This window comes from Manis pentadactyla, chromosome 2, assembly GCF_030020395.1.
Source record: "Manis pentadactyla isolate mManPen7 chromosome 2, mManPen7.hap1, whole genome shotgun sequence".
In the NCBI taxonomy this organism is placed as follows: Eukaryota; Metazoa; Chordata; class Mammalia; order Pholidota; family Manidae; genus Manis; species Manis pentadactyla.
Window position 1 is genome coordinate 3,567,361 of NC_080020.1, and position 26,988 is coordinate 3,594,348.

Genomic DNA, 26,988 nt, shown 5'->3' on the forward strand with positions numbered 1-26,988 from the left:
TAGAGGCCTTTTACCCAGCTGCTTGCTTCTTTGAGTTTCAACAGAGTATTAAAAATGACAGTTAATATTTACTGCTACCGAGTTTGTCTTCACTTTGCTTCAGACTGTCTCTCCCTGCCCCATGCTGTACTTCTGGGAGTGTTTCCAGGTACCAACTGGTTGTAGAAATAAGGGGAGCAAAAGTTTATATAGTGCTTACTGCTTACTATGAACCGGTAGTGTTCTAAGGGCTTTTACACAGATTAACTCATTTTAACCGCCCAGCATTCCTGTGAGGTGTATTACAATCTTCATTGCACAGTATAGGAAACAGGTATAGAGAGGTTGAGTAACTTTCCCAAGACAGAACAGTATGAAAGGTCACACGTAAGCCTCAAAGAGGAGCAACCTACATAATAGAGTGATTGTTAGGCCGACGGCTTAAACAGCTAGGGAAGGACGAATGGTCTTTATAATTTCCTCTGACTCTAGCCGTTTAACACTATTTGTATTTTTTTATAATTAACACTATTTGTATTTTTTTATAATTAAAATTCCATGGGCTTGACAGTTCATAGGAAATTTCCCAAGATATTAGCAAATAGATCATTAGTCCTAGGTTTTGGTGACTGAGTGGGCTTTTGTCTTTTTCTCTGTCTGTCTTCATAGGTATTTTAGTGTAAGCTAAGAAGAGCTAGGCTTAGGGCTTGTGGCCAGAAATCATCTTATGTTCCACTTTTCAGGTAAGTCTGATAAATAATGCTCTGTTCAAATAGAAATTACTTTTCCTGTCTATTCTTACCAGACTCAAAACCAAGTGTTTTTAAATAGACTTCCTAATGGATTTTGCTGTTTTATATTTAGTTTAGCTACAGAAATGCTTAGAACATTTTGATTACTGAAGTTTTCAAAACTTTCTATTCACAATATAAAGATGAATTTTAAAAATCTTTACGTATATAGATAAAATGATGTCTTTTAATGTGTTCTCGGGAAAGTGTGCCCGAGAAGTCAGGGTTAGAGGCAGTACATTTTTCTACCCAAAGATGGTTGGAAGCCAGGGTGACACCAACGCACAGACAGACCAGGAGTGAAGCGCAACATTTCGATTACAATTTTGATGAAATTTCAAGTCGTAGCGCGCAGCGCTGAGCCGTGCCGTGGACAGTGTCCAGGTCTGCCCCAAACGCGAACACTCTGGACTGGGACGGCGTCCGGGCTCAGGCGGGGGCCTCGCGGTCCGCTCGTCGGCAGCGGGGGAGGGCGGGCCATCCTGGGGGAGCCGAACACCGGGGCTCGGCCCAGCGTTCACGAATGAACCTATGCCGATGGTTCTGAGCAAGGCTTGACCCTCCGCCAGAGTGGGAACAGGAATGGGGCCCCAGCTTTCGGGTCTTGGGGAGCAGCACTTGGCTGAAGGACGTGCTCCCGGGACAGGTAGACCTCCTGCCTCTCAGGGCCCGCAGCCCGGCCCCGGCCCCGGCCGCCCCCACTCCCGACTCCGGCCCCGCCCCCGCGGGCGCGCCCTGTGACGTCACCGCGCGGCGCCGGGAGGTGGTGCCAGCGAGTCCGCCATGGCGACTCCTCCTGGTGGCGCTGCTCTTCCCCAGGTTCGGGGTGGCCGTCAGGTCTTGAGTTGTAAGCCGTGCGAGGCGCGGGGTGTGTTGGGGGTCTCAGTCTGACACTATGGAGGAAGGAAAAGGCGACAGCTTCGACGGCCTGAGCACCGAACGCCGTAAACTGGGGTTCCTGGAAGAAATGCACAGGAAATGAGTTGCGGGCGGCGCACGGGCTCCCGCGCCGGGTGTAGGGGGCCCGCCACCCGGGCGCCTCCTGCGGGCGCCCCCCGTTCCAGGCCGGCGTGGCGCCGGCAGGGAGCACTGCGGCAGCCTGGCGACGTACGAACGGTGTTCCATGGGGAAGACCACCCCTTTGATTAACTAAGCGTTTAGTATCATAAGTAGGCAGGTCTTGAGAACTTCACAGTGACATTTTGTAAAAACGATGACCCTCCTATGTACTTTTAAAAATACTCAGTGTTAGTACTTCGTGTTAGATTTTAAGTAACTTTTTAAAGCTACCCCAGCCCCACCGCAGGCCCCACGGAAGTTAGTTCTGCTGTGTGTCCCTGTGGCTCCTGTGCTTTCCTCTGTTTGAACTCCACCCGCGCTATTTTAATTGCTTGGCTGTATCTTGGTCGGGACTAAACTCTAAGCTCTCTGGGGACAGGCTCTATATTCCCCGAGGCAGTAAGAGTCTAAGAGTAAGGACTTCCGAGGAATCCTGCATTAATTCGAATCTTAGCACTCAGTAACTCATCACTCTTACCACTCTCAGTGATACTCTTACCCCTCAGCGACTACATGATTTGGGGCAAGTTAATGAACCTGTTTAAGCCTCAGTTTTCTCACTTCTACGGTTATTGTTGTCAACCTGAAAATAAGAGCCCCAGGGAGAAGCAAAGGAGTGTTTATCTGGGATCAAAGAATTGCAATTTGGGAAGCAGAGATGCAGGCAGATATCCAAATAGTGTTCTGCTTGTAGGGTGAAAGCAAGGGGTTTTTATGAGGAAAGGGAAGGTGGGGGGTGGACAGTTACATTAGTCGAAGCAAAGAAAAAATTGTTTTGGTATTGGGCTGTTTAGGTTACACAGTAATAGCTACTGTTGTTAACCAGTGAAACTGGCTGGCATTTGTAAGTCAACTGTCCTGTCTCCAGAAAGTCCACGACCAAAGAATGGTCTTATGATGATGGTCGGGATGCCCCTTGTCCTGTTGACCTTTAAGGACCATTGCTTGTAAAATCACTGTGGCTTCTGACCCAGTCCAAAGGTTTGGTCCAGTTCACACAAAGGTGCGTAAGGAGGTCTTCCTCCAATGGCCTCTCCATTTTCAGGCGGCTTCAGTCGTGTCAGTTTTTCACAGTGTACAGTCGTTCTCTCATACCTCATGCGGTTGCCAGGATTGAGTGAGGTGTTTGGAAAGTCCTTTTTGCCTTGCCTTGTAATACGCTTTCAGCGGAAGTTAGCCACTGGTACAGCTGCTGTTCTGTTCACGTGTTCACTGTAGTGTCTTCAGCGCTTAGCACGATGCCTTGAACATAATAGGCGTTCAAAAGTTAAGTATTGAGCGAATGGTTCTGGCATCTCACTCTGGTAACTAATGTGCTATTTACTGATGTCCTAAATAGAACCTCTGGAATGCTGTTTGTGTGCGTGTGTGTTATTAGTGTTTCGTTTTTCCTCTTTGTTCCAGGTTGCCAGTTGTTTCCTGTTGCCCTAGCTATTCCTTTTTAAAATAATTTGAAGCTCCTTTGCTGGGCTTTGAGAAGCCAGAGAAGCAATTTCTTGGGATCATATTTAAGTTAAGAGTAAAGGACTTCTGGTGGTCACCTGGGGAGCTTTGAGCTTCAGTGCATATCAGTGTCCTTTCAGGACTGGATAGACAGAAACCTTCATTTGCCTGATTCCTGATTCTCAATCATGCCTTCAATAAGTGATGTTTCATAATAAATTGTCCCTGAAGTAGGGGAGGGTTACTGTGTATTAGTCTTTTCATGTTAATTTTTAGTTGAGTTATGATTAACAAAATGTTTTTAATAATAGGGATATAGTACAACTCTCAATGCTTGAAATAAGACCCAAGATAGAGGAACTGGAAGCCAAACTCAATGCTGATGATGAAGGTATATTAGTAAATATTTTTGTATGTGACTCTTGTATAATTATTGTTCATTTTACCAAGGTACCTATAGTGCATTACATTATATATCTTGAATAATAGTACCAAGATTTCAGAATTGCTTTTTGGCAGCATTAGTAATAATTTATTATCGAGTCTTTTAAAACTGGTATTTCAGAGTGTCAACCATGTTGCTGTATAACTTTTCATCTACTTACAAGTTCAAAATGTTCATCAATTAGCAAAACCTTTGTTACATGACATCAATACATCATTTCCTTAGTAGATAATAAAATATAATAGATTTTCTGTTTAACTCATGCAAATACCCTTCATATCTTAATTCTGGATTGGGATATAACTTAAAATTCCTATCCAAGTTTTGGCTATTTGTGTTGGAAAAATGAGGAGGGGGCAGGTGTTGTACACATACCCATACATCACACACACATACATACTGTCACATACCCTTAAAATGTATAATGCATGTAAGACATTTATTCATTCCACAAATATTGATTGGGACTCTGCCATATATCAATGCTTCAAATGGAAGACCTTTCTTTTTCCTGTTCTAAAGAGGTTCACTGACTAGCGGGAGACAGCGTCAAACTAAAATAGGAGTTTGAGCAGTGATACAAGTCCTGCACGAGGAGAAAGGGAAGCTCACGCACGGGGAACCTATCACAGCTTGTGTCAGGGCATAAAGGCAGCCTTTCCAAAAGAGGCAGTCCTCGAACTGAGTGCTGAAGGAGAGAAGGAGTCCGCTAGGGTTATGGGGGTGGGCTTCGGTTCTCAAACCCCGTTAGACTTCTCTGTGCTTCTATGGGGAAGCCATGAACAGTTTTAGTAGCCATATGAGAGATGCTACATTTCATAAGTACCCACTGCTCTGTTGAAGCCTGAGTCGGGAACACTTCTTTGTCCTAAGGTGACCGTTGCTCCCTGTGTCCCCATACCTGTGTCTTGGGCACACAGTTGGCTGTGGGTGCAGACCCCAGTGGGCATTGGCAAGGCTAGCTGGAGTTGCCTCGTCTGTCTAGTTGAGGTAGATCAGACAAAGCAGACCACGCCCACAGGTACACACGCAGTGCAATGACTAAGCCCACCAGTAAGATGTGAGCCCAACCAGTCATACTATCAGGAAGTCTTCTCCTGGGGAGGAGCTGGTATGTGTGTAAAGAGAGAAGGTAAAATGGTAGGTAAGAAGGTTCTTAGTGGGCCGAAGCTAAAGCCTGAGGTGAAGGGCAGAAACACCCCTTCCTTAATATTAACTAGTGATGGTGCTTTTGTGACTGCCCCATTCACTTTGCTGCCCTGTATAGCCTGAAAGCAGGGGGCAGAGTAATGCCAGCTGTCCGCGCAAGATCTGAACTCACTGCTGTGGTATGGGTGACCCTTTACTGGAGCAACGCAGAAAACTCCATGTTACGGAACTGGAAAAATAAAGGAAAGACCATGGCAAGTGAAATAAAATATTTTGTTCAGCAGAGATGAGCCCAAGGATGTAAGGAACCCTGTAACAAGGACTTCAGCTTAGTCTCCCCCTTGGGAAGCTGGGCAGGCATTCTGTTGCAGGCACAAAGTGGAAGAAAAACAACTCAGTAGTCAGGCTGGGTGGAAACCTGAGTGTGTCTATTCCAACCTTATTTAATATAGAAATGCATATCATACCTATCTAAAAACATTTCCATTCTAGTTCCTCTGAAATACCCATACACACACGTACAGATACATTCACATTTATGCACACACACGCAGAAATATAATCTGTATAAACTCCAACAGCAGAAAACCCATAAAATTACCCTGTAATGTGAAACCTCACTGGGCTCACCCGCCTGCCTTTGCTTTTGGTTGCCTTAGTAACGTCTTTTTTCTTTTTGAGAGTTCATTTTAATCCCTGATAAATTACTTACATTTGTATGTTTTATATTTTACAAAGCACATTCATTTGTTTTTCATTCATTCAAATATTTATCCTTTAAAAATCATGATTTATGCTGGGACCAGATAGAAATAGTCTTTTCCTCAGAATACTTGCTGAGTTTGTATTTCAAGAAACCTCAGAAAAATATGAAAATCTTGTAAAAAATCAAGGACTCTATAATGAAAATAAAAAGGCAATACTCAGCTAAATAGGCAGGACTTAACATTGCATTAATAATAATAACTTGTCCTCAATTAAATGTATATAGTACACAAATTTATTTCATGCACATTATTTCAGTCTCACAACAACCCTGTGAGACAGTTTATTTTAATATTATTCCTTCTCATACATGTGACACTAAGCTTAAAGAGGTTAATTGATTTGCTCAGAACCAGAGTCAGAAGGGAGAGTCTCTCTAAAAAATCCTGTGCCCACTTAACTACACCAGGCTATGCCAACAGCCCTTCCACACTGCTTATGAGAAATAACGTGTGTTTTAATAGGTGTAGGTAAAACACTAAACTGACTGCTATGTCCACAGAGGTCCTGAGGACCAGAACATCTATGGGGATTGCTCTTTGAATAACTGTAAACCTTTAGTGAAAGATACAGAAAAATCTTGTATTTTTGTTAATAATGAATCAAGGGAGAAATATCTTTTTTGCACACTTCTCTCTCATTTCCAACCCAGAAATAACCTTGTTTCTATGTCTTGGAGCGTCAGGAAAATAACTGTTTTGCTTTTTTTTTTAAATTGGAATAATGGCAATGTATTTTTCCTTGGCCATGGAGTCATATCCCCATCTTGTGGTATTTGGAAATTGCTGCAAGGGCTAGTTTAAGCTTGGTGTTTCTTCACTGTAGATAGAATTTTTTAACACGACCTATAGAATATAAAATATAAAATCCTACCTACAGGATATAAAATATTCTGTCTGTTTCTTTAGAACCTATGGCCAGTCCTCGCTCAAGAAATTGGGTATCCCTCACCTTATGGACAGTAGCAATAAATGCCATTGCGACATGGAAGGATACTCATGGTGTATCTAGGAAGCAGGTGCTCGGATTCCTAACTGCTACCTCAGACTGAAACACGATGGCAAAAAATGCATTTACTTCCCTTCATGAGTTTGTGTTATTCTTGAGGAACATGTGGTTCTCTGACAAGTTTAGATCTGTTTAGATCTTGTATTATTGTCAATAATGAATCCAGGAAGAAAGAAGCTTTTTGCACATCTCTCTGTTCTTTTCAACCCAGAAACACCCTTACGCCTTAGATCAGGTTTAGATCTTCAGTAACTGAATAGTAACAAGCAGTTGGAAGAACCAGAAGTGGAGCCACATACCAAGCAGACAGGAAAGATAATGAAAGTTCAGGCTTTTAAGGAACTGGCCCTCTGCATTCTCTGGGCAGATGACCTGCATGAGTATTTGGGTTTTCTTGCACAGTGGGATCTTGGAGGGGTTGTCTGAACAATAGCAATTAGGAATCTCGCCAAGGAGTTGGTATTGGAACTACCCAGCAAAACCACTGGCAGCCAAGAACCCTATATCCATATTCAAGGACCAAAGATGACAAAAGATAGTATACAAATTCCATCCTTCATATAAAAACTATTTGTGAAATTCAGACATATACTATTTGTGTAAAGGAAATGTTTTTGGTTTCTATTAGGTTGGTAATCAGAGAAAAGGGCTTCAATTATTTGGTTTTGGGGGGTAGAGTATGAATTCAAGCACTATTCATAAATGTACTGATTCTTTATCCTTAAAGACTGTTAATGTTTAGGCTAATCTATACAGACATACTTAGGAAACTGATGTCGGTTAGTATGAGTACTAATTCTGACTAACTTCAAATTGAAGGTTTGCTTCTGGGCAACAAAGAGGTGAATTGCTAGGTTTTGGCCAGTATATGTGTAGTTTTTGTAAATATTATCATTTGAAAAAGAAATGTGAAATGTTAAATAAGTTATTTTCAAGCTGGATTAAAGTGGATTTAATTTTAATATTTTAGAACAAGTGTTCCCTTAAATGAGAGCAGAGTTCTAGTCCTTGTTCTGATACAGACTAGCTTCGAGCCCACAACCTTTCCGACGATCATTTTTCTTATCTGAAGGTGTTATAGATTAGATCATCTTTAAAGTGTCTTTCAGCCATATAACTTGTTAAAATGTAGTTTTGGCAAGCTGCGTCAGTAAAGGGTCACTGAGCTGCATGCAAGAGAAAGGCTTAAACGCTGAAGTATTTTGTTGTGTTTCCCCATGTAACAGGAAGTGTCGGAGGCACACCCCTGGGGTTGGCGCAGCGGCTCCTGCAGACTCCTGACTTTGCTGTTCTGCTGTCCTGTAATGAGCAACTTTTGTCCCCACGCTCAGAAGATGCCTAGATTCACCTTCTCACCCGTTTCCCATTCTCTTTAAAGAAAGAAGTAGGTGAAAAGAAAAGGACAGCGGTGATGGTCAGTCAAGTCTGATTCCTTTCAAAGTGCCTTCCAACATGCTGCGCCCAGAAGTCTCCCTTTACATCTCATCGGTTAGAACTGCCTCGTAGCTTCAGGAAAGCCTGGGAATTTTAGTGTTTTATTGAGCATAGTAGGAAGAAGGGCAGAATGGATATTTGGCATGCAGTTAGCTCTACCTACCGCACGAGGTCATTTAAAATGAATAAATACTATTTCACTTTAAAGTAGCATGGATTCACTTAATACGATTTGGAAAATAAAAGACAAAGAAAAATTGTTATAAGGTCAAACATACCTACTGTTGGCTTCTTTTTTTTAGTAATTTTTGTTTTGCATATATATCGATTAAGAACAATTTGATAAATAAATCAGTCCCCATAAAAGGAACAAAAAAAGCCCCCTTTTAAAAATATAATTTTAACCTTATTTCATGGTCAACTTTGCATCCTGTACTAATCACGGACAGTTAAATCATTTTCTTATGTTTTTTTCATATACATTTTTGAGGGCTATATACCATTGCACTGGATTATTAATGTCCACTTACTTTTGCCTGCAGTTGAATATTTTAGAATATTTCAGGTTTTCATTTTGAATAAAACAATACCCACAGAGGATAATTTGGCAAACAAACTGTTCTCATATTAGCAAATCTTCAGATTTTTGTCACTTTTTGACTTCAAATGTTTTCATATAAACAATTTGTAGAGTTGAGGTTGTTTTTGGTCCGTCCTCTCCCGGTCTGCTTCCCTTTCCTTCCTCTTTACAGGCAAGTGTTATCATGGATTCGGTGTACTGACATTCCAATTTATCTTTAAATGTCTTTTTTCCTATATTGTGTCTAAAAATGCATATAAAATATACTTTTGTACATATCATTCTTCTATTTTTTTATTATATCCACTTTAATACATAAAGATCTAATAGATTTTATCTGCTGTATTGTATTCCATTATATGTATCTATATATATTAATTTATTTATTTGTTCCCTTGTAAATGTATATTGAAGATTGTTCAAAATCTCACTATTACAAACATTGCCAGGGAGCAACAGGAGTCCTGGCAGTGCTCCTCTAGAGCTGGCTAACTTTTCTGTAGAGGGCTAGTGAATATTTTTGCCTTTGCGGGTTGCGTGATCTCTGCTGCAGCTATTCAGCTCTGCTGTTGTAGTGCAGAAAGAGCCACAGAGAATGAATACCCAAGTGAGTAGATGGGGCTGTAGTGTAACAAACCTTGGTTTATAAAAACAGGCTGCAGCAGAACGTGGCCTTCAGGCTGTAGTGTGCTGGCCCTCGCTTTAGGCGGTGGTCCTCAAACTTTGGTAGGTAACAGTCACCTCGGGAATTTCATAAAACTACAAAGGCCAGCCTGTCCTTTAACCAGCCTGCCACCACTGTGTTCTTTATTCACCAGGTAGTTCATGTACATACCAAAGTTTGAGAACCACTGCTTTAGTGTACATAAACTTAGAGTGGAATTTTTTGATTGTGAGATACACACATTTTCAAATTTTCAAATAGTTATAAGATCCCTCTGGATCGATCTATTTAAAGATGCCGCAGGTCTACAGTTAACTGAGTAGGTCTGGAATAGATAAGAGAGTTTATGGAGGGTTAAGACAGGAAATATGTGTAGGGCCTAGGCAATAAAGAATTTCGTGTTCAAGTTAGGAGTATGAACTTTTTGTATATGATGGGAAGCTATAGAAGTATTTTATAGAGTTTAAAAGCTGTCCCCCCATGGAGAAAGGATCCTTTAGGTGAGACTTGAGGCAGGGAAAGCAGTTAGGGTGCTATTGTGGCAGTGTGGGTGAGGGCAGAGGACTTTTTAGCTTGGGCAGTAGAATTTGGGATGGAACAGATGTGACAGATGTGACAGATTGAGGAGATATGTGGGAATGCGATTTTCTGAGGAGACTGGGTTCAAGCTTGACTCACATTGTGGATTGTAATCAACAGGACTGTAGGCTTCAGAATGAGCTGGGGTGTTAGGAAATGATGTTAGTTTTGTGTGTATTACACAGATGGCAGTGGTCAGTAAGCAACTGGAAATCGTTTTAGGCTATGGGAAGTTGTCTTTCCAGAGAGATCATAGCCATCAGTGTCACTTGAAGTTATGAAAGTGTAAGAGATTGTTCAGAAAAAAAATACATAGTCTGAAAAATAGGATTGAGGGTGGAACCCTGGGAAATACTAATGTTTGAGGTGTTAGCTGAGGAAGCGATTCAGTAAAGAAAACTAAGAAGGAAAAATACTGAGAAAGAGTGAGGGGAAGACATGGAAAAGAGTGGCCCCCAGAAGCCGAGGCAGGAGAGGTTCTGCGGATGCTCAGCGGAAAAATGTCCCCTGAGGAACCCCTGGTGCAGGGTAGGAAAAAGCACATGGTCTAGAGTTTGGGCAAATTATTCAAAGGTGAAGAAAGTAAGGAAGAAGGAAGTACCAATTAGAAGATAGGGTACTGGGGGAAAATGTGGTGTAGTGGGAAAGTAGGAGGGGGGAAATGGAGTGAGTGTAACCTATTTTACTTAGAAGCATGGCTTTTGGAATTAGACTCTCCTGGTTCTGACTGATGCTTAACTTCCTCATCTGTAAAATGGAGTTAATTAAGCTCTCTTGCAAGGTTGTGGCGAAGGTTGTTAGAGATGCACAAAGTAAATTTCCTAGTGCCTGACATGTAAGCAGGATTCCCTCCCTCCCTCCCCTTGATGCAGGAGAAGAAACATTTCATTAAAACAAGTCTGCTGTGAAATTAACCTTGATCTGTTTGGGAGGAAGGAGGCCGGGGGTAAGGCCCAAAGATGTGCAATCTGTTTTCACTTATTAAACTCCACTCATATAATTTATGAGTCTTCTAGTGCCTTCTTAAAACTACAGTGTAATTTAGTGGTCCTTAGTGCTTGTCCAGAAAGCAGGGTCCTCAGTGGGGATTTAGTACTTCTAATAAAAAGCCCAGAACCTTTACTTCCCTTGGGCGAGCAGGGCATACCTTTTCTAGCCCCTCCTGTCTGTGTCCACCAGAAAAAGAATCTAGTGCCTGTCTAATGTTCCCTCCAAGAATTTCCAGGTGTTTCCAGCTAGGATCTGTAGCCATTCACTGGATGACTAGAATCTCTTTTAAGCATTCCAAATAAAGAAAAGTTAAGGATAATTAGGCCATGTGGTCTCTGATGCGCAGAAGCTATTTTTCAGGTTTGACTTGGCCCTCAAGATGTGTTCAGTAATCTCCATTTAGAATGTGAGGCAAGGAGTCAGTTGAGCTTTTGTCAGAACCTTATGGCCTCCAGCACTTCTGTCCCTGCTGGCATATGGCGGTCATGTCTTCTTCCCCAGATTAGCTGATTTAGGCCCCCGCAAGCTTAGCGCCTGTGCTGCTGTGCCGTAACAGGAAAGGTGACGGCCCCCCACTTCCCGCTGCCCGTACCATTTGGTTGCCAGTTGATACACAGAGCTGTGGTTCTCTCCTTTTCAAATCCGATAAGAATCAGATGGATAATTTATTTAAAGCTCCATTCTGCTTACCCCCCGAGATTCTCAGTAGGTAGGTCTGGGGTAAGGTCTGGACATTTGAATGTTTTAGCAAGCATCTCAATAGGTTCAACTGCAAAGCATAATTTGAAAATAAAACAGATTAGGGGATCTATATCCATCAGAGAAAGGTGTACAAGACAGCCTCTCTGCGACAAGAGTTACTACAAAGTCTTTACCAACAGGTTCCGCCACACGGCTGTGGTCAACTCCGTTGCAAAGTGGGTGTCCTCTTCCTTGATTCATTCAGAGTCATAAAATTGATGACCCCTTATCTTAGTCTGTTTGGGTTGCTATTGTAAAAATGCCACAGACTTGGTGGCTTATAAACAATAGACACTGATTTTTCACAGTTCAGGAGACAGGATCAAGACGCTAGCAGATAAGAGTGGTTGGTAACAGCGGGCTTTCTGGTTCCTAGGTGATGCCTGCTGTTGCGTCCTCACACGGTGGAAGGGGCTGTGGAGTGCTGTGGGGCCTTTTTTGTAAGAGCATTAATTCTATTCACGATGGCTCCACCTTTAAGGCTGAGCACTCCCAAGGGCCCAACCAATCAATACTGTCTATCATCACCCGGGGCATTAGGATTTCAGTGTATCAGTGTGGAGGAGGCACAGCATTCAGACCACGGCACCTCCATTTCCGTGTCCTTCTCCTCATCAGTGCCCACCCCTTTGTTTTCCGTCACACACACACAGCTCGGACTCCCCAGGAAGCCTTTCAGCAGGGCACACTCTGTCAGATGGGCATGGCACAGGAGAGCCCGCTTTCAAAGGCAACAAGGCTGTCTGCTGATTGAGACATGAGGGAGAAGGCATAGAAACAGAGGTCATTTAGGAAAATATTTAGTGTCTGGAGGACTCTTGGTCGATTTGTAGAAAATCAATTCATAGGAAGCCAGTGTGCTGAATCTCAACCCTTGAATACATTCTTATGAATATAATCTTAGTAGCATTTTAAGAAATGTTTAATTTGTTAAAAACTAAACTTACGGAACTGGCTTAGCATTTAGTATCACAATTGGCAAGGGTGTGTTTTCCTACATACATAACAATAACAATATTATACACAGCAGTAATAGTAGTACAGCTCCATCTGGGTTTCTGGACCTGACTCCAGTGTGTTTCAGTATGTGGGAGGGGGGTCTTCCCACACACAACACCAAACAATCCTGAACACCAGCAGCTTTCCTGAGGACAAACCAGAAAACTCTTCTCCTGGCCCTGCTTAGCCAAAGAGGCTTGAAGGAAGAGATGGTTTTCAGTCTTACAAAGTTCTAGACAACTGGGCTAGTTTCTCTCTCTTTTCTATTTTTTATTAAGTTATCATTGATATACAGTCTTATCAAGGTTTCACATAAGCAACATTGTGGTTACAGCATTCACCCATATTATCAAGTCCCCCCCACACCCCATTATAGTCACTGTCCATGAGCATAGTAAGATGCTATAGAGTCACTACTTGTCTTCTCCGTGCTATACTGCCTTCCCTGGGACCCCCCTATATTATGTGTGCTAATCATAATATCCCTTAATCCCCTTCTCCTTCCTTCCCACACCCCTCCCCTTTGGTAACCTCTAGTCCCTTCTTGGAGTCTGTGAGTCTGCTGCTGTTTTGTTCCTTCAGTATTTCTTTATTCTTATACTCCACAGATGAGTGAAATCATTTGGTACTTGTCTTTCTCTGCTTGGCTTATTTCACTGAGCATAATACCCTCTAGCTCCATCCATGTTGTTGCAAATGGTAGGATTTGTTTCCTTCTTATGGCTGAATAATATTCCATTGTGTATATATATCATCTCTTCTTTATCCATTCATCTACTGATGGACACTTAGGTTGCTTCCATTTCTTGGCTATTGTAAATAGTGCTGCAATAAACCTTGGGCTAGTCTCTTTATCACGCACTTGGCCCTTCAAAGAAGCACGATCCTTCTCTCCTCATTCTCTGTTCTGGTCCATTTGTGTCCCACATGCTGACTTCTGACCTCTTTACTCACTGTCCTATTCTTTTGTTCATCCTGATGCTCCATTCTTTTTTCCTGACTGTGATTTCCTTTATTGTGATTCAGATTCTCCTTTTAATTATACTGCTTCATGGGGTCCTGGACAAACATCCAAAATGTCTGGATTTTCCTGGGAACCATTAACACACTTCAGCATCCCATCAGTCACGTTCTCACTGGCTCACTCTGGTCATTTATTTCTATCTTCAGAACATTCTTAGAAATTTTGTTTTTTTAAGTCATGAGAATACATTTTAGAACCTGATAACCAGAGTTAAAAATAAGGACCCTAGAGTACTGTTGCCATCCATAATACACATGTGGTTAAAATGATGTATCAGCCATATAGTGAAAGGGTTCCTGAAGGGGTCTTGGATTCTCAAGAATGTGATATAAACAAAGCAAGAAGTGGATCTATAGAGCCAATGTGAGACTGCCTCCTGAGGTATTCTGCCAAAGCCATCACCAGATTTGTGTTCTCTCCAAAGACCAGAATAGTTAATTTAGAGACAGGTGCAGCTTCAACTCAGAGAAGGGAACAGATTTTATACATACATCTAATAACAATATTGCCCACAAGGGGGCACTTGGCATTAGGCTTGCAGGGTGCTGTGTTGATTTATTGTTGCAGTGGCCTCCATTGAAAAGTGCTCCCTATCTAGGAGCTGTGATTAATTGGAGTCTCATGTTTTTCTCCTGTAAGCATTCAATAGAGTGATTTTTTTTTTTTTTTTGCTTGTAGTTTCTGTGTGTTCTTTAGCAATTACCATTGTTTTAAAAAATAGGTGGCTAATAGAGCTTCCTTTCTACTTGGGATAGAGGGAGGGACTTAAAAAGGAAAACCTAAGTATATGCGATTTTAGCTAGGCAAGCAGTAACCTGAAATTTCTTACTTTTACCCTGTTGTTTCAAACTACTGTTAGAAAATAACCTTTTACAAGCAAATTAAGACATGAACATAGGATACAGCTTGGAATGCCAAGAACTGACTAATGTCAAAACTGAAACATAATAGCTCTTCTATGACATTAGGAGAATTAATTTTTGTGTTTATGTAATATTTTTAGGTTAATTTCTCATGGAGACTTCAATTTAGCTACAGCTTGAGTGTGTTTTTTCCAGGCTGCAGATGTTGTATCACTACTAGAGCAGACTAATATTCAGGTATCTGGTATGCATCCACTGATTTGGTGAATGCATTCTTTCCTTCCAATTGGGAAAGTTCAAGAACACTTGGTGACTCCTGGTTTCAGCTCCAGTATGTATAGTGCTTGGAAGCCATCGGTCCTGTGATTACAATGAGAAAAAGGTTGATAACCTGGGGATCAATGACTCTTCTCGACCCACTCAAGAGCTGACTGTGCAGGCCAAACTCCAACCTTGAAATCTTTAGAAACAGACAAATCCAATTACTAATATTTTTTTTTCTGAAAGAGAAGCTGCTAGAAACATAAGCTGGTAGGAACACTGAAATAGTTTTGGTGAACTACTGGAGGAAAAATAGGCAAATACATTATTTAAAGTTTGAGATTTTAACACCTTCCTCCCCCATCAGTAATTGATAGACCAAAAAGGCAGAAAAATCAGTAAAGATATAGTTGACCTGAAGAGTACTATTAATCAACTCAATCTTTTGACATTTATAGACTATTCTAGCAAACAGCAGCAAAATACAGATTCTTCTCAAGTTTATATGTAACATTCACCAACATAAACCATATCAGACACTCAGTTTCTTGAGCACAGGGACTGGTTTTGTAATTGTCACTGTGGCATCCCTAGCGCAATTCCTGGCACATAGGAGGGGCTAGATGCATACTTTTTGAATCAATTAATGAATTGTAAAATTAGGTGATAAGATGAAGAATCTAGTTAGGGTGGGAAAAGCAGTTAAGATATAGTCTAACACAAAGCATATTTAACAAGTTTAAGCCTCAAGGGTTAGGACTACAAATCAATACCAACAAATACAAGAAAACATCTTTCTGTCATAGAAACTGCCACTTGATTAATATTCCTAAGCCCTGCTTTCATCACATCACTTTTTTAACAGCTTATGGCTCCAGCAGTTAAGCCTCTATTCTAAGTCTTCCATAACCAGGTCCTTCCCTAGTTACCTTTCCGCTTATTTTTTCCTCAAATGTTTTGCTTCAGCTCTGTCATTACCACTAAATAATCATTTCTGACTCAGGTCTATGATCAACATAGCTTCCCTATCTCCCTCTTTTTTTTTTTTTAAATCTCTTTTTTTGCCCATCAAAATCCTTCCCATTTCGGGGCCCCTGAACACTCCCGCACACGATCATCTTCTTTTAAAAACTTGCAAAGCATTTATTGTCTACGTTTCACGTTTTGGCATTTAATCACGTATTGACTTGACTTTTACCTCTTTCCTATGTACATCTCTTGTATGAGCTTCTAGAGTTTTGGCTCATATCTCAGGTCATCTTAACTACAAAAATAATTGTATTCTGGTAGTTTATTTGTAAGCTCATTTCTTTTAGAACTTAGAGTGCATTTTCCCATTGAAACAATATTAAAGAGGGTTAGATACTCTTTTACATCTTCAAAGATAATATTTAACCAATGATCTAATTGAACCCTGTTGCTATGGCAACCTGAGCTTGGACCCCTCTGAGCAAGGGTCTATGCAGCGAAATTCTGAGCTGCTCTGTCACTCTCTGACTATCCCTTCAAAAGCCCTTTATACCTGAGCAGAGGTCTATTTCGTAAGGGCTTAATTTTCTATAAAGGAACTTGGTTTAGCCTTTTACATTTGTAGGGCTTTCGTTGATTTTCTTCTGGAGCAAGTTTGTGCTTGGGGGATGGGGACCTAAGGCCGTTTATAAAGCTAGTGCACAGTATTTGAAGACAAGCAATGCCTGCCTGAGAAGTATTGCCCAGTTGTGTTTCAGCAGGAGTGTTAATTAAATATCCATAGTGAAGAATTGCCACTTCAAGGGATTTGCTTTGACGCTAGTGTTATTTTTAGAGACCTGAGCTTGCACAGTTGCAGCTGACCTAATTATCCTATTAATACAAATTTTAATATTCTAATAATTACTAACAAGAATCTCAGAGAAGAACTGAAGTTTTTAGAGGATTGTCAAGAGGAGGGAATGAACTCTAAAATTTCTTGCAGTTTTGCTTTGTGGAGATTTAAATCAGCTCCCTTCCATTTTCTTTGAGTGTTTCTTTTAATAGATTCCGCGACCTACATCATGACCAGCAAGATTTGTATAGAACTCGACTTGGAGATTTTTTAACCTTAATGGGTAAGAATATGAGAAATAACTGCAGTTACTGAAAATGATCAGTTATTAGTTTAATGATGAAAAATTTACACCAAACCGGGGTAGTGCATTGTTGCCCTGGCACGTGGCTAATCTCCTCAGCTCCTGCATTTTGTAATGAGGGGTCCTCTGGGCTGAGGTCTCAATTCCAGAACGGTCCTGCCGTGCAGTATTCTCACAGTTCTGGTCATCAAACTTACTGCGTGTTTCACCATTCTTCTTTTGTTGCACAGGTAGCAACTGTATGAATACATATGTAGTAATTGTTCAGCATGTGTGGCCTTTGGAGTCAAATTACCTAAGTTCTAATTCCAGAGCTACTGTTTATTATCTGTGTGTCTTTGGGCCAGTTACTCAACTCTATCAGATGCAATTTTCTCAACAGTGAAGGGAAAATAAGCATATTAGCTTCTCCATGATTGTAACAAGGATTAAATGAAATCATCTGCAGAAAGCACTTAGCACAGTACATGGCATGTTAGTGTTCAATTTATTGTGATGATGATGATGATTATTATTACTTAAAAGGTGCATTTTATAGAATTTTGAAATCACAGAAAGTTATGGGGCAGAAGGCACTTGCCAGTGAAGAAACTGATAGTCACTTCTTACTGTTGTTTAGAATGTAAATGTGTAAAAATTTACTGTTTATACTTTCAGGAATCCTTGACTATGTTACTTAAACAGCTAGAAAAAGAAAAAAGGAGCCTTGAAAGTCAAGTGAAAGGCAACACACGGAGACAAGAACAAGAGTTGAAGGTTTGTTTTTATTCTACACAAAGAAATTCCCTTGAAACTGCCACGATTTTTAGTGTGCTCTCTACAGACCCACTATATAATGACCACAAAATACTTAGAAAACAATTTCCTACACGACTTTAAAAAAACAGCATAGACGTAACTTGGTGATAGTCTCGCCTGTATTGTAAATATTTGCTGATGTTGGAATCTTTACTTTTGTATCTTTCCTGTAGGCGCACCGGGGCACCAGCAGTGAGCGCTGTGCACACCTAGCGGAAATGTCTCAGGTAACACGTTTTTACTTCCAAATTCTAAGTGTATCCTCTAACAGTAAATTATGTTTTTCACTTTTCTAAGTTTTTGATAGTTTACTTTGGTAGACAATCAGATGTTGGAATGATGGGAGAAAATATACCAAGTTTCTCAAAATGCAGGGTGAAAAGGAAAATAAATATAACTTTTATAAAAAGTTAAACCCAAAATCAAGAGAATATTTTGAGTATTTCCCCCTTAGATATACTTTTAATTTGATCAGCAATTGCTGGAATTCGAACAGATAATCAGATATCCCTTTGCTATCATGAAATTCAAGGCATTTTCTTTCACAATTATGCATGGTGAGGTCCAAGATAGATACAGCATTGCTACTGCTAAGAAGGGTGCACTTATAAATACAGGATAGGAAAGTGTGACTGAGAAGTGACAGGACAGGAAAGTTATGAAAGATGTTGCACATATTTTCTGTAGTTTTTCATTTGCCTGTTTTATTTATGATGTTGGCATCACAGAGTTTTGTCCTGATCTTGTCAGAGCTATCTTTTATATGTGGCTTCTGATGTCATAGTTCAAAAAGTCTGTCTTCATCTCAGTGTTTCGTAACATTCATCACATCTTCTTTTCGTTCTTGTATGTTTAATATTTGACACTTAAATATTTAATTCTTATTAACTTTATTTTGGTATGTGCTTTAAGACTAGGAAAGGGGTTCAGTCTTTGAAATGCAAATGGAAGTGTCTGAAGAGTGATGAGATATATGAATCTAAGAAATAAAAGATAGAGATTGGATATACAGATTTGGAAATTATTAACATGTGGATAGTAAATGAAGCCATGAGAATGAATGAAATGCATAAAGGAGAACATACGAGAAAAGACAGAGTAGGATACATCTCTGAAGAATTTAAACAGTGATAGTCAAGGGAAGAAGAGCCAGAAAGAGGCTTAGCGTCTTCAGGACACAGATCGGTGAGGGTGGGGGTCGGGGTGGGGGGGCCTGGAAGGCTGGCTCCGATGTAAGGGTGATCTGCCAATCACTGATCTGGAGTCTCCAGATGATCAATTAAAAGATTGAGGAAGGGCGTTAGGACTGGGGATCGAAGCTGATAAAGCCAGGGCGATAGTGGGTGAAGGGAGGCGTGGGCTTTCAGTGCTGACTAATGTTAAGCAGGAAAATGAGACAAAATGGCGCCACTCCATGTAGCCTCTCACCCATGAAATGGACAGTCAGTTGGTTTTGCTTTATGGTCCCGGAGAGCTGGTCCGGAACACGGCCTCCCCCTGCAGCCCAGACACCTTCATGTCTTTCCTCAGACAGCGAATCCACCTGGAATATGCTGCTTTTCATAAAACATGCCAACTCCACTTCCCCCAACGGCTAGCAAAAATGCTACTTCCTTTCTGAGGCCATGAAATGATGAAAGACCATAGATTTGGAGTCATTGCAAATTTGAATTGGAATCCCAGCTTTATACCTACCGGGGTGTGAGCTCTTTGGGCCTTAATTTCTTTCCTCCTTTGCGGAAGGGAAATAATAGTAGATTTGTGAGTGTTTCGAGATAGATATGTATGTGAAGTGCCGAGTGAAATGCCTGGCACGTAAAAGGTTCTAAGTTCCAGGAAATGGTGACTTATTTTCCTGTTTTCCTTCCCTGGTCTCCCTAGCCTCTCTTTCTGTGGCAGGGGCATCAGAATTCCTACTTGCCTTACCCTTCCTCCTCTACCTTTGTTTATCTGAAAAGTTCATTTAGGTGTAATAGTTCCTACTCTGATTATACAGGATCACTGAACATACAATCAAAGCCTATTTTAACAGCTTCCCAGGAAGATGTTAATCCTGTTCCCCAGTATAAATGTTAATAAGGATTTTCATTCGGAGTGAATCGTTAATCTTTGTCATCACGACGGTTCTGACTGTGGGGATGCTCTGGTGCCCAGAAAGGGCAGTGGATGATCTGTGGTTCTTACCATGCTGAATACATAAATGACTGATCCTCTGGCAGATGAATGACCTGAGCTGTTTGCTGGGTCTGCTGTTCACACTTCTGCTGTCTTCCTGTTGTGACTGTGACTGAGTTTCCGCCTCTCAGGAATCTTCTAATTTACAGTGTGTGTATAGTACGGACCTTGCTTTTGAAGAGTGTACAGATAAACTCCATTACTTCTGTTGCAACATATAATGAACTTAAGTCCTAGTTCCCTAAACATCGGAGCCGAGAGGTGTTGAATGTAACCCTTCAGTTTACAGATAAGGAACCTGAGCCCATTCTGCTCCATTGTTAGCAATTCTAACTCTTCGAATTATTAAAGCATCGTGTGATGCTCCTTATTCTCCTTCCTTGAAACTTCTTAAAACCCATTGACTTTATTTCTGTCCTTCAAAGAGCTCAGAACAATTCTACATTCTTCCTCCTATATGACAGCTTTTTAAAGAAGTATAAGCAATTCTTTCTTCCCATAGTTTTATTTTCCCTAAGCTAAAATACTAAGTTATAGTAGCCGTTCCTCATGCCGTAGGTTCCAGACTCCCCAGCTATTTCTGTTGCCTTTTTGGACGACTGTATTTTGTCACTGTTCATTTGAAAATAGAGCTCCCCAGATTGAAATCTAGACTTGAAATATAATCTCAACAGCATAGCTATTAAAATCCTGTCCCCAACATACTAATTTTTCTCCTCTGCCGCCAGAAACGTCATTCTGATATAAGATACTATGGTGGTGTCCTGTTGAAAACCTTCAGTGACTTTGCAGTGCGTGAGGATTCAGCAAAGGTGCGGTCTTATGAGGTCCCCTCTACTCGCAGCGCCTGCCTCTCAGTCACGGCCCTGCTCACAGCCCGCACTGCAGCCGGCCCAGCAGTACAGGGACCCCTGTGTCTGTCACGCTGCTTTGTACCTTCGGGCCCCGGGGCTCCTCTTCTGAGAAAGGCTCTCCTTGGCTCCCAGTCGGCTGCTCTTCCACGTGGAGCCCCCAAAGCCTGAATCACATGCATCTGCTGAATGCTTGCATAGTGCCGCGCAAACCTCTCCCAGGCAGTGAGCTGTATGCTCTGTTCCCTCCGGTGTTCCCCCAAAAGGCTGTAAGAACCATAACTTGTCTTTGACCCCAGTGTCTGGTCTAGTGGGGGCATATGGTAGATGTTCAGTAACATTCGCTGAGTGAATAAATGAGTGCAATACATCTTCTGGTCCAAAGTTGTCACTCTTAACAAATACATAATCTAACAGGTTCACAAAGAGAAGAGAGCTCGTCATGTGTGCAATCCAGCTGTCTTCCCCTTTACCTACAAACGTATTCCTGTCTTTAACCATCACTCCTCTTCCTCCTCCTGACTTAAAGAAAAAGGGTCCCAAACTTCTTCCCAAGTCTACCTGTTGCTTCCAGGACTTAATTGTTGGTTCCCCTTATATTAATGTCTCTCCCTTTGGCTGTGGCTTATCCTTTGTTTACAACATGCTCATCTCTCCCACCAAAATAAAACAAACTAAAATAATAAACCAAACTAACTTTCATTTTACTCTGACTTTCTCATAAAACTGCCACCTTTGCTTTCTTGTTCTCAGCCAGACTTAGTGAAAGCGTGGGTGTGGCCCCTCCTTGTGCTGTCCCTCCATGACCTCTTTCGCTGGCTTCCTTCTCACCCACCGGGGGCTCTGACACAATTTCTCTCTTAATGGTTAAGATACAATGACTCTTCTTCAAGCCCCCTGCTGGTAGACATCTCTGAGGCATTTCACAACTGTTAACTAGGTTCACTTTTTAAAGTATACCCGCCAGCCCCGTCTTGACTTCCACGACAGTATGTTTGCCCTGGGTCTCCTTAGTGTTTCAGTGACGACCTTGTCTAGCTTATAGTGATTCTCCTGCCCCTTAAAGGTTGCTTTCCCAAGTTTATGTCATCAGCTCTCTTCTGTGTGTGCTCTTAATGCACAATCTTATGTACTCATGGCTTCAGTTGCCGTTGCTACAGTCACCAGCCTCAACTGTTCCTGGATTGCAGATTATAGATACACCACCCACAAGAAGTCTCCACTTTTGTACCCTGGAGGTATTTCAAAAAAGGAAAAATTGAAAATATTACCTTGTCTTTCCATTTCAGCATACCTGCAGCTTCTATTATTTTATCAACCTTAATGGCAGAGTGCATAAATTTATATTTAGTGTCCATTTAAAAAACTTTTAATGATCTATACTACATGGATGATATGATTTTCACAATTTCCTCTCTATTTTTAAAATTGCGTGGACTCTGGGGTTGAGATTGAGGGTTTTTTCAGAATCTTGACAGGCCTTATAATACTGAAGAGGGCCAGAAATTTCCCATTTTTCTTTAGCTTCTCTTATACATGTTACTGAAAGACCTGGTTATGAAAGAGTTCATTGAAAATGGACTGTTCCTTATAATCTCTTAAGTCAATCATGAAATAAGGATAAATGCTCAAATGTTTGCATTTCAGGTCTCTGGCTCATACCTAGTTTCTAAAAGGCAACAGATGGATCAACTGCCTAGAATGAAAGAGAATCTAGTGAAAATGTAAGTCTAACTATATCTTTTTTCCTAACTAATTATATTTGCATGTGAATGATACTAACAAACCAGGTGTCCATTACATTTTGGAAGTTGAACTTCTAGATTTTATAGAAACAATATAAAATAGCAGATGGTCAGAGAATATAAAGATGTTTGTGCTCTCCATTCTCTATTTATATATGTTTTTGTAGATCCCAGGAACATTTTTTTTGTCCTCCAACATGAATAATTCTTATTTTTTAACCTAAAACAATACTGAACCCAAAGAGAGCTTAGAATCACACCATTAGCAACACTATAAGTGAAAGTAAATTATCAGCCTTAACTTTTTTGGTGAGGAAATATGGACACTGAAACAAATGTAGATGACAGGACAGTTTAAATTATGTCTTCCTATGTAAACAAGAACAGTTTAGGATGAATAAAGAACAGAGGAATGTTTTATGGATTTGGGAGGTCATATTTACACACAATTTTTCTGGTCTTGAACAAAGTATAGACGAATCAGTCAGGCAATCCTTGTCTTACATAACCTTATTTCATGTAGGGGAATATATTCTAATATAACAATATAAAAAAAAGTAAACCAAGATATAAATTAGCTATAAATCAGAATTATTTTCAAATATAAGGTGTTCAAGGTGTACACAATATAGCAAGTTTCTTTGGTGGAGATTCATGGGATAGCGACATTTTGTCCAATGTGTATTTAGATGGATAGAAGTGTACTCTTTCTTGAGTAGTCATAAATACTTTAAATTATAATACATTATCATCAATGGAAAAATAATGTAATTATAACATTAAATTCTGGAAAAAGACTTCCCTCTTAAAACTATTACATCTCTCTTTGTGTTTGGGTATCACAAAACCACTCCCTTATTTACTGATTTGCAAGAACAACTTACAGGACTCAGCATGTATTTGTGCACATGGTTAAGATTTATTTCAGGGAAAAGATACAAAGCAAAATCACCAATGGTGAAAGGCATGGGACAAAACTTGGGAGAAACTAGGCACAAGCTTCTAAAAGTCACCCATGGAGCCACAAAAAAACAGACTTAGGACAATAGCAATGAGTTGTGACATGTGTGCTAACATGTGAAGTTTTATCTTCCAGGGAAACAGATTAGATGCTTAATGCCCAAGTTTTTTATTGGGTGCTGGTCATGGAAGTGCCCCCTGCTTAGCACATATGAAAATTCTAGACTCTAGAAGGAAAACAGATACTCAGATATTTGTACAGTTTAGGTACAGGGAGCCGCTCTTTTCACTTAAGGAATGTTTTATATTAGTGTAGGGAACTGTTTACCTCTAAGTTCCCAGACACCAGTAAAGGGCCACCTTGCAAGCAGGCCTTTCTAAGGATAGCAGCCTGAGGCCTACCATGCTAATTCTTTCTACATGTGTATTTATTTTTTATTTTTACATTTATCTTCCAGTTCCAGTTTCTTTAAAAAGATATCATGTATCTTGATCAAATTTGCTTAAATAGTGGAGGCAGAAATATTTTGAAAATAAAAATAAAACTTCTTCATTCTATTCATGTATTAACACACATCCATATGTATCACTGGACTGTAGTTTAGGAGGGCAGTTCTATGGATTTGTATATTATTTTTATTTCATATAAGTGGAGGCAAAGTATATGTGCCCTTGTGTGTCTGACTTTGTCACTTAGCATAATGTTTTCTAGCTTCATTCATGCAGGAGCAGGTATTAATACTTTGTTCCTTTTTGTGGCTGTATACTATTCCATGTTTTGGATGGGCCACCTTTTGTTTATCCATTAACCAACTGATGGACATTCGGGATGTGTACAGCTTTTGACTATTTGACTATTTGTCAGTTGTTTTCACAGTGATACCGCAGAGCTGGGAAAAGGCAAGAGGAACTTTTACAAAGCTTAGTGTTCTTATTGAATTTCAGTTGTATATGTGTAGTGTGTTTAATAAATTCCCAGGATTTCTACAAGCCTTTAGTTGATTTCCAGCATTCTGAAAAAGTTGCTTCTCACCATTTTTGCCAATATTCTTACTACTTTTATGGAGGAAAGAATTTTTGGAGGTCCTTATTCTGTCATTTTTGCTGACATCACTCCCTGAGTAAAATACATTTAAAAAGCAGCTTGCAGGGAATCAAAGCTGACTTTTACTATCTCAAGGGTGGGGCAGTGGCTTTATAAAGATACATAAAACAGTAAGGGAAAGATGGCTCATGGAAATCAAAGAACAGGGATTCCAATATCACAACCCACAGATATTAGAATAAAATTCAAGAAAGATTTAAAGACCTCTACAGAAGGTCATAGATCTTTAGTGGTGTGCCATGTAGAATAGTAATTAAAGGCATAGACTTTGAAGTCAGACTTCCTGTATTCAAATTCCAGATCCACTTAGCAACTATATAATCTTGTTTTTCTTATCTATCTAACAGGGCTAATAATTGTACCTACATCATAGGGATTGTGTAAAGTTGACAGGAATAAATTAAATAAATAAATGAATACATAAAATTCAGAACAGTCCCTGACTCAGATCATGTGCTATAAAATCATCGCTGTTATTATTTGTATTACAATCAACCACCAGTTCAGTCTCTACATCACTTTTCTCTTCATTACCAACTGCCATCCTCACCTTCTTTATCTCTTGTATAGCACACACCTTGGTATATCATAGTTTCAACTTAATCATAATTTTAGGTAACATATCTCCGGTTTACTCATGTATCCTTATTCCTTTATTGTCACTGCTCTATTTCATGGCCTCTCTCTCTATATTTTCTTAGCTTTAATTTATATTTCCAGAGGAAAGTATCAGAATGGTCCATTTCATCCCTCTCTGGACTGAGCTGTCTACATGAGACCACCTCAGGGGCTGTTTCTGGGGGTTTGGGTGATCCACCCTTCAGATGATTTCCCCTTGAGCCATAATGAGACAATATAGTATAACATATGTCTAAGATTGTCCTATAGGCACAGAGATTTCCTTGTGAGGGACTGTGGGCTGGAGGATCTTGGTGCAATATGCAATTCCCCTATGTAGCGTGTAACATTTCTGTTGTATACATTAGCAACTGAAAAACCATAATTAATACTTATTTTATTTCAGGGGAAGAAGTCCAATTAATCAGAAGACAATGAATGGCAAGAGAGGACCAGTGAAAAATAGTTCAATATCAAACCATCTACCAAAACTCAGTCTGTGATTACAGAAACTGGGTAGATTTCCATTTCTTCCTTTTCTCATCTGTAATACTCAAATTATAAAGTTAGTGGTCAACACATTTTTCAGGGAATGAAATAGATAAGTGCTACCGAGTTTCTCTTTGCTCCTCTTTCAGAAGTTTCTTCCTTAGTATAAAAGTAATTTTCTCAGGTAATCCTAAAATATCTAGTGGCTTTATTTATGATTTAAAAAACATCCCAGAAAGCCCTGAGTTGTCATTATTACATTTGCTTTTAACAACATATCCATGATCTGCTCTGTTAGTAACACTACAATTGTGAAGTAAGCTTGCCTTTTCTTTTAGGAGAATGGAAACTATTAAAATATCTAAGTTGATTCTTATGAAGTGTGGAATCTTACATTCTATGTACAGAAGAGATTTGTTATCTTTGTGGCTTCCTCCAACACAGGCATGATCATTTCCTCCCGCGTGGACTTAAGGACATTTCCCCCTCAAATCTAAGAGCAATGAGTCCGCGTCAGTCTCAGCAACGTCCTTGCCCACTGGTAGCGGGGCACGTGCTGAGCCAGCCCCCTGGGGCATGCCTGCGCACCCCGCGGCTGGGACAAGCCCCTCACTGCCTCAGTTCGAGGTCACCCAGGGCCTGGGCGTGACTACCCTTTGCCTAGGGTTGGGGAGCGGGCTCTCAGCCTCGCAGACGTTTATCTGGATACTCTTAGTGCCGGATTAGTTGCAAAAAGCAATAAAGAGCCAAAGATCATATCGATTAGAACCTGTACGTTTAATTCTAAGACTATCCCAGAATGATCCTATCAGAAGCGACTTTGCACCTTTTCTCCCCACCGACATCACAGAGAACCACGACGGTATTTTTGCACGTTCTCGTGCTCGAAATCAGGCTCCCAGCGCACAGCTCCGCCTGCCGGGAAGCCGCCGGGGGCTCGGCGGGGACGGGGTGCTGGTCGTTCCGGCGGAGCTGGTTTTGCGACGTGTCCGAATGAAATCAGGGTCCTGGCAAACCCAAAGCGCTGGACTCCGTGGGAGGCCGCCCCTCCCCCCGCCCCGGCGGTGGAAGGATCTGGAGCCTGGAGGGACCCGCCCTGCCGTCCAGGGGCTCAGGGGCCCGGCCGCCGCCGCTCACGGCCCCGCTTTCTCGACAGCTGCGTTTAGCCACGCGACAAAATGAAATGTTTCTAATGAAATGTCAGTTTCTTCGTGGTTTGGAAAATACTGGGGCAGCACCCGCCTCCCCATCCTCTGCATGTATTTGGGAAAAAAACAAAAAGAAAACAAACCCTGCGTGCTAACTGTGCAGAGTTAAGCCTGAGCGCTTTCCGCCAAGGCACTCGGAAGGCGGCGCGCCCCCGGC

The 26,988-nt window shown here is 40.9% G+C and overlaps 1 protein-coding gene across 8 annotated transcripts; it reads left to right on the forward strand.

Moving 5' to 3' along the window:
* Window positions 1–1,545: 1,545 nt before the first annotated feature.
* CCDC169 (coiled-coil domain containing 169) lies at window positions 1,546–25,999 on the forward strand. Of its 8 annotated transcripts, XR_005028729.2 has the most exons (6): window positions 15,230–16,861; window positions 17,540–17,638; window positions 17,871–17,907; window positions 20,584–20,667; window positions 22,354–22,430; window positions 25,541–25,580. XR_005028729.2 is itself a non-coding variant. In XM_036904977.2 (5 exons), the coding sequence occupies exons 1-5, from the start codon at window positions 1,554–1,556 to the stop codon at window positions 25,635–25,637; spliced, it is 411 nt and encodes a 136-aa protein (XP_036760872.2). In that variant the 5' UTR covers window positions 1,546–1,553; the 3' UTR covers window positions 25,638–25,999. The 8 variants fall into 8 exon arrangements, 1 of the variants encoding a protein (XP_036760872.2); XM_036904977.2 differs by lacking the exons at window positions 15,230–16,861; window positions 17,871–17,907 and adding an exon at window positions 1,546–1,607 and having other exon boundaries at window positions 25,541–25,999; XR_008992946.1 differs by lacking the exons at window positions 17,871–17,907; window positions 25,541–25,580 and adding an exon at window positions 13,492–14,757 and having other exon boundaries at window positions 16,791–16,861; window positions 20,584–20,975; window positions 22,354–22,431.
* Window positions 26,000–26,988: the final 989 nt, after the last annotated feature.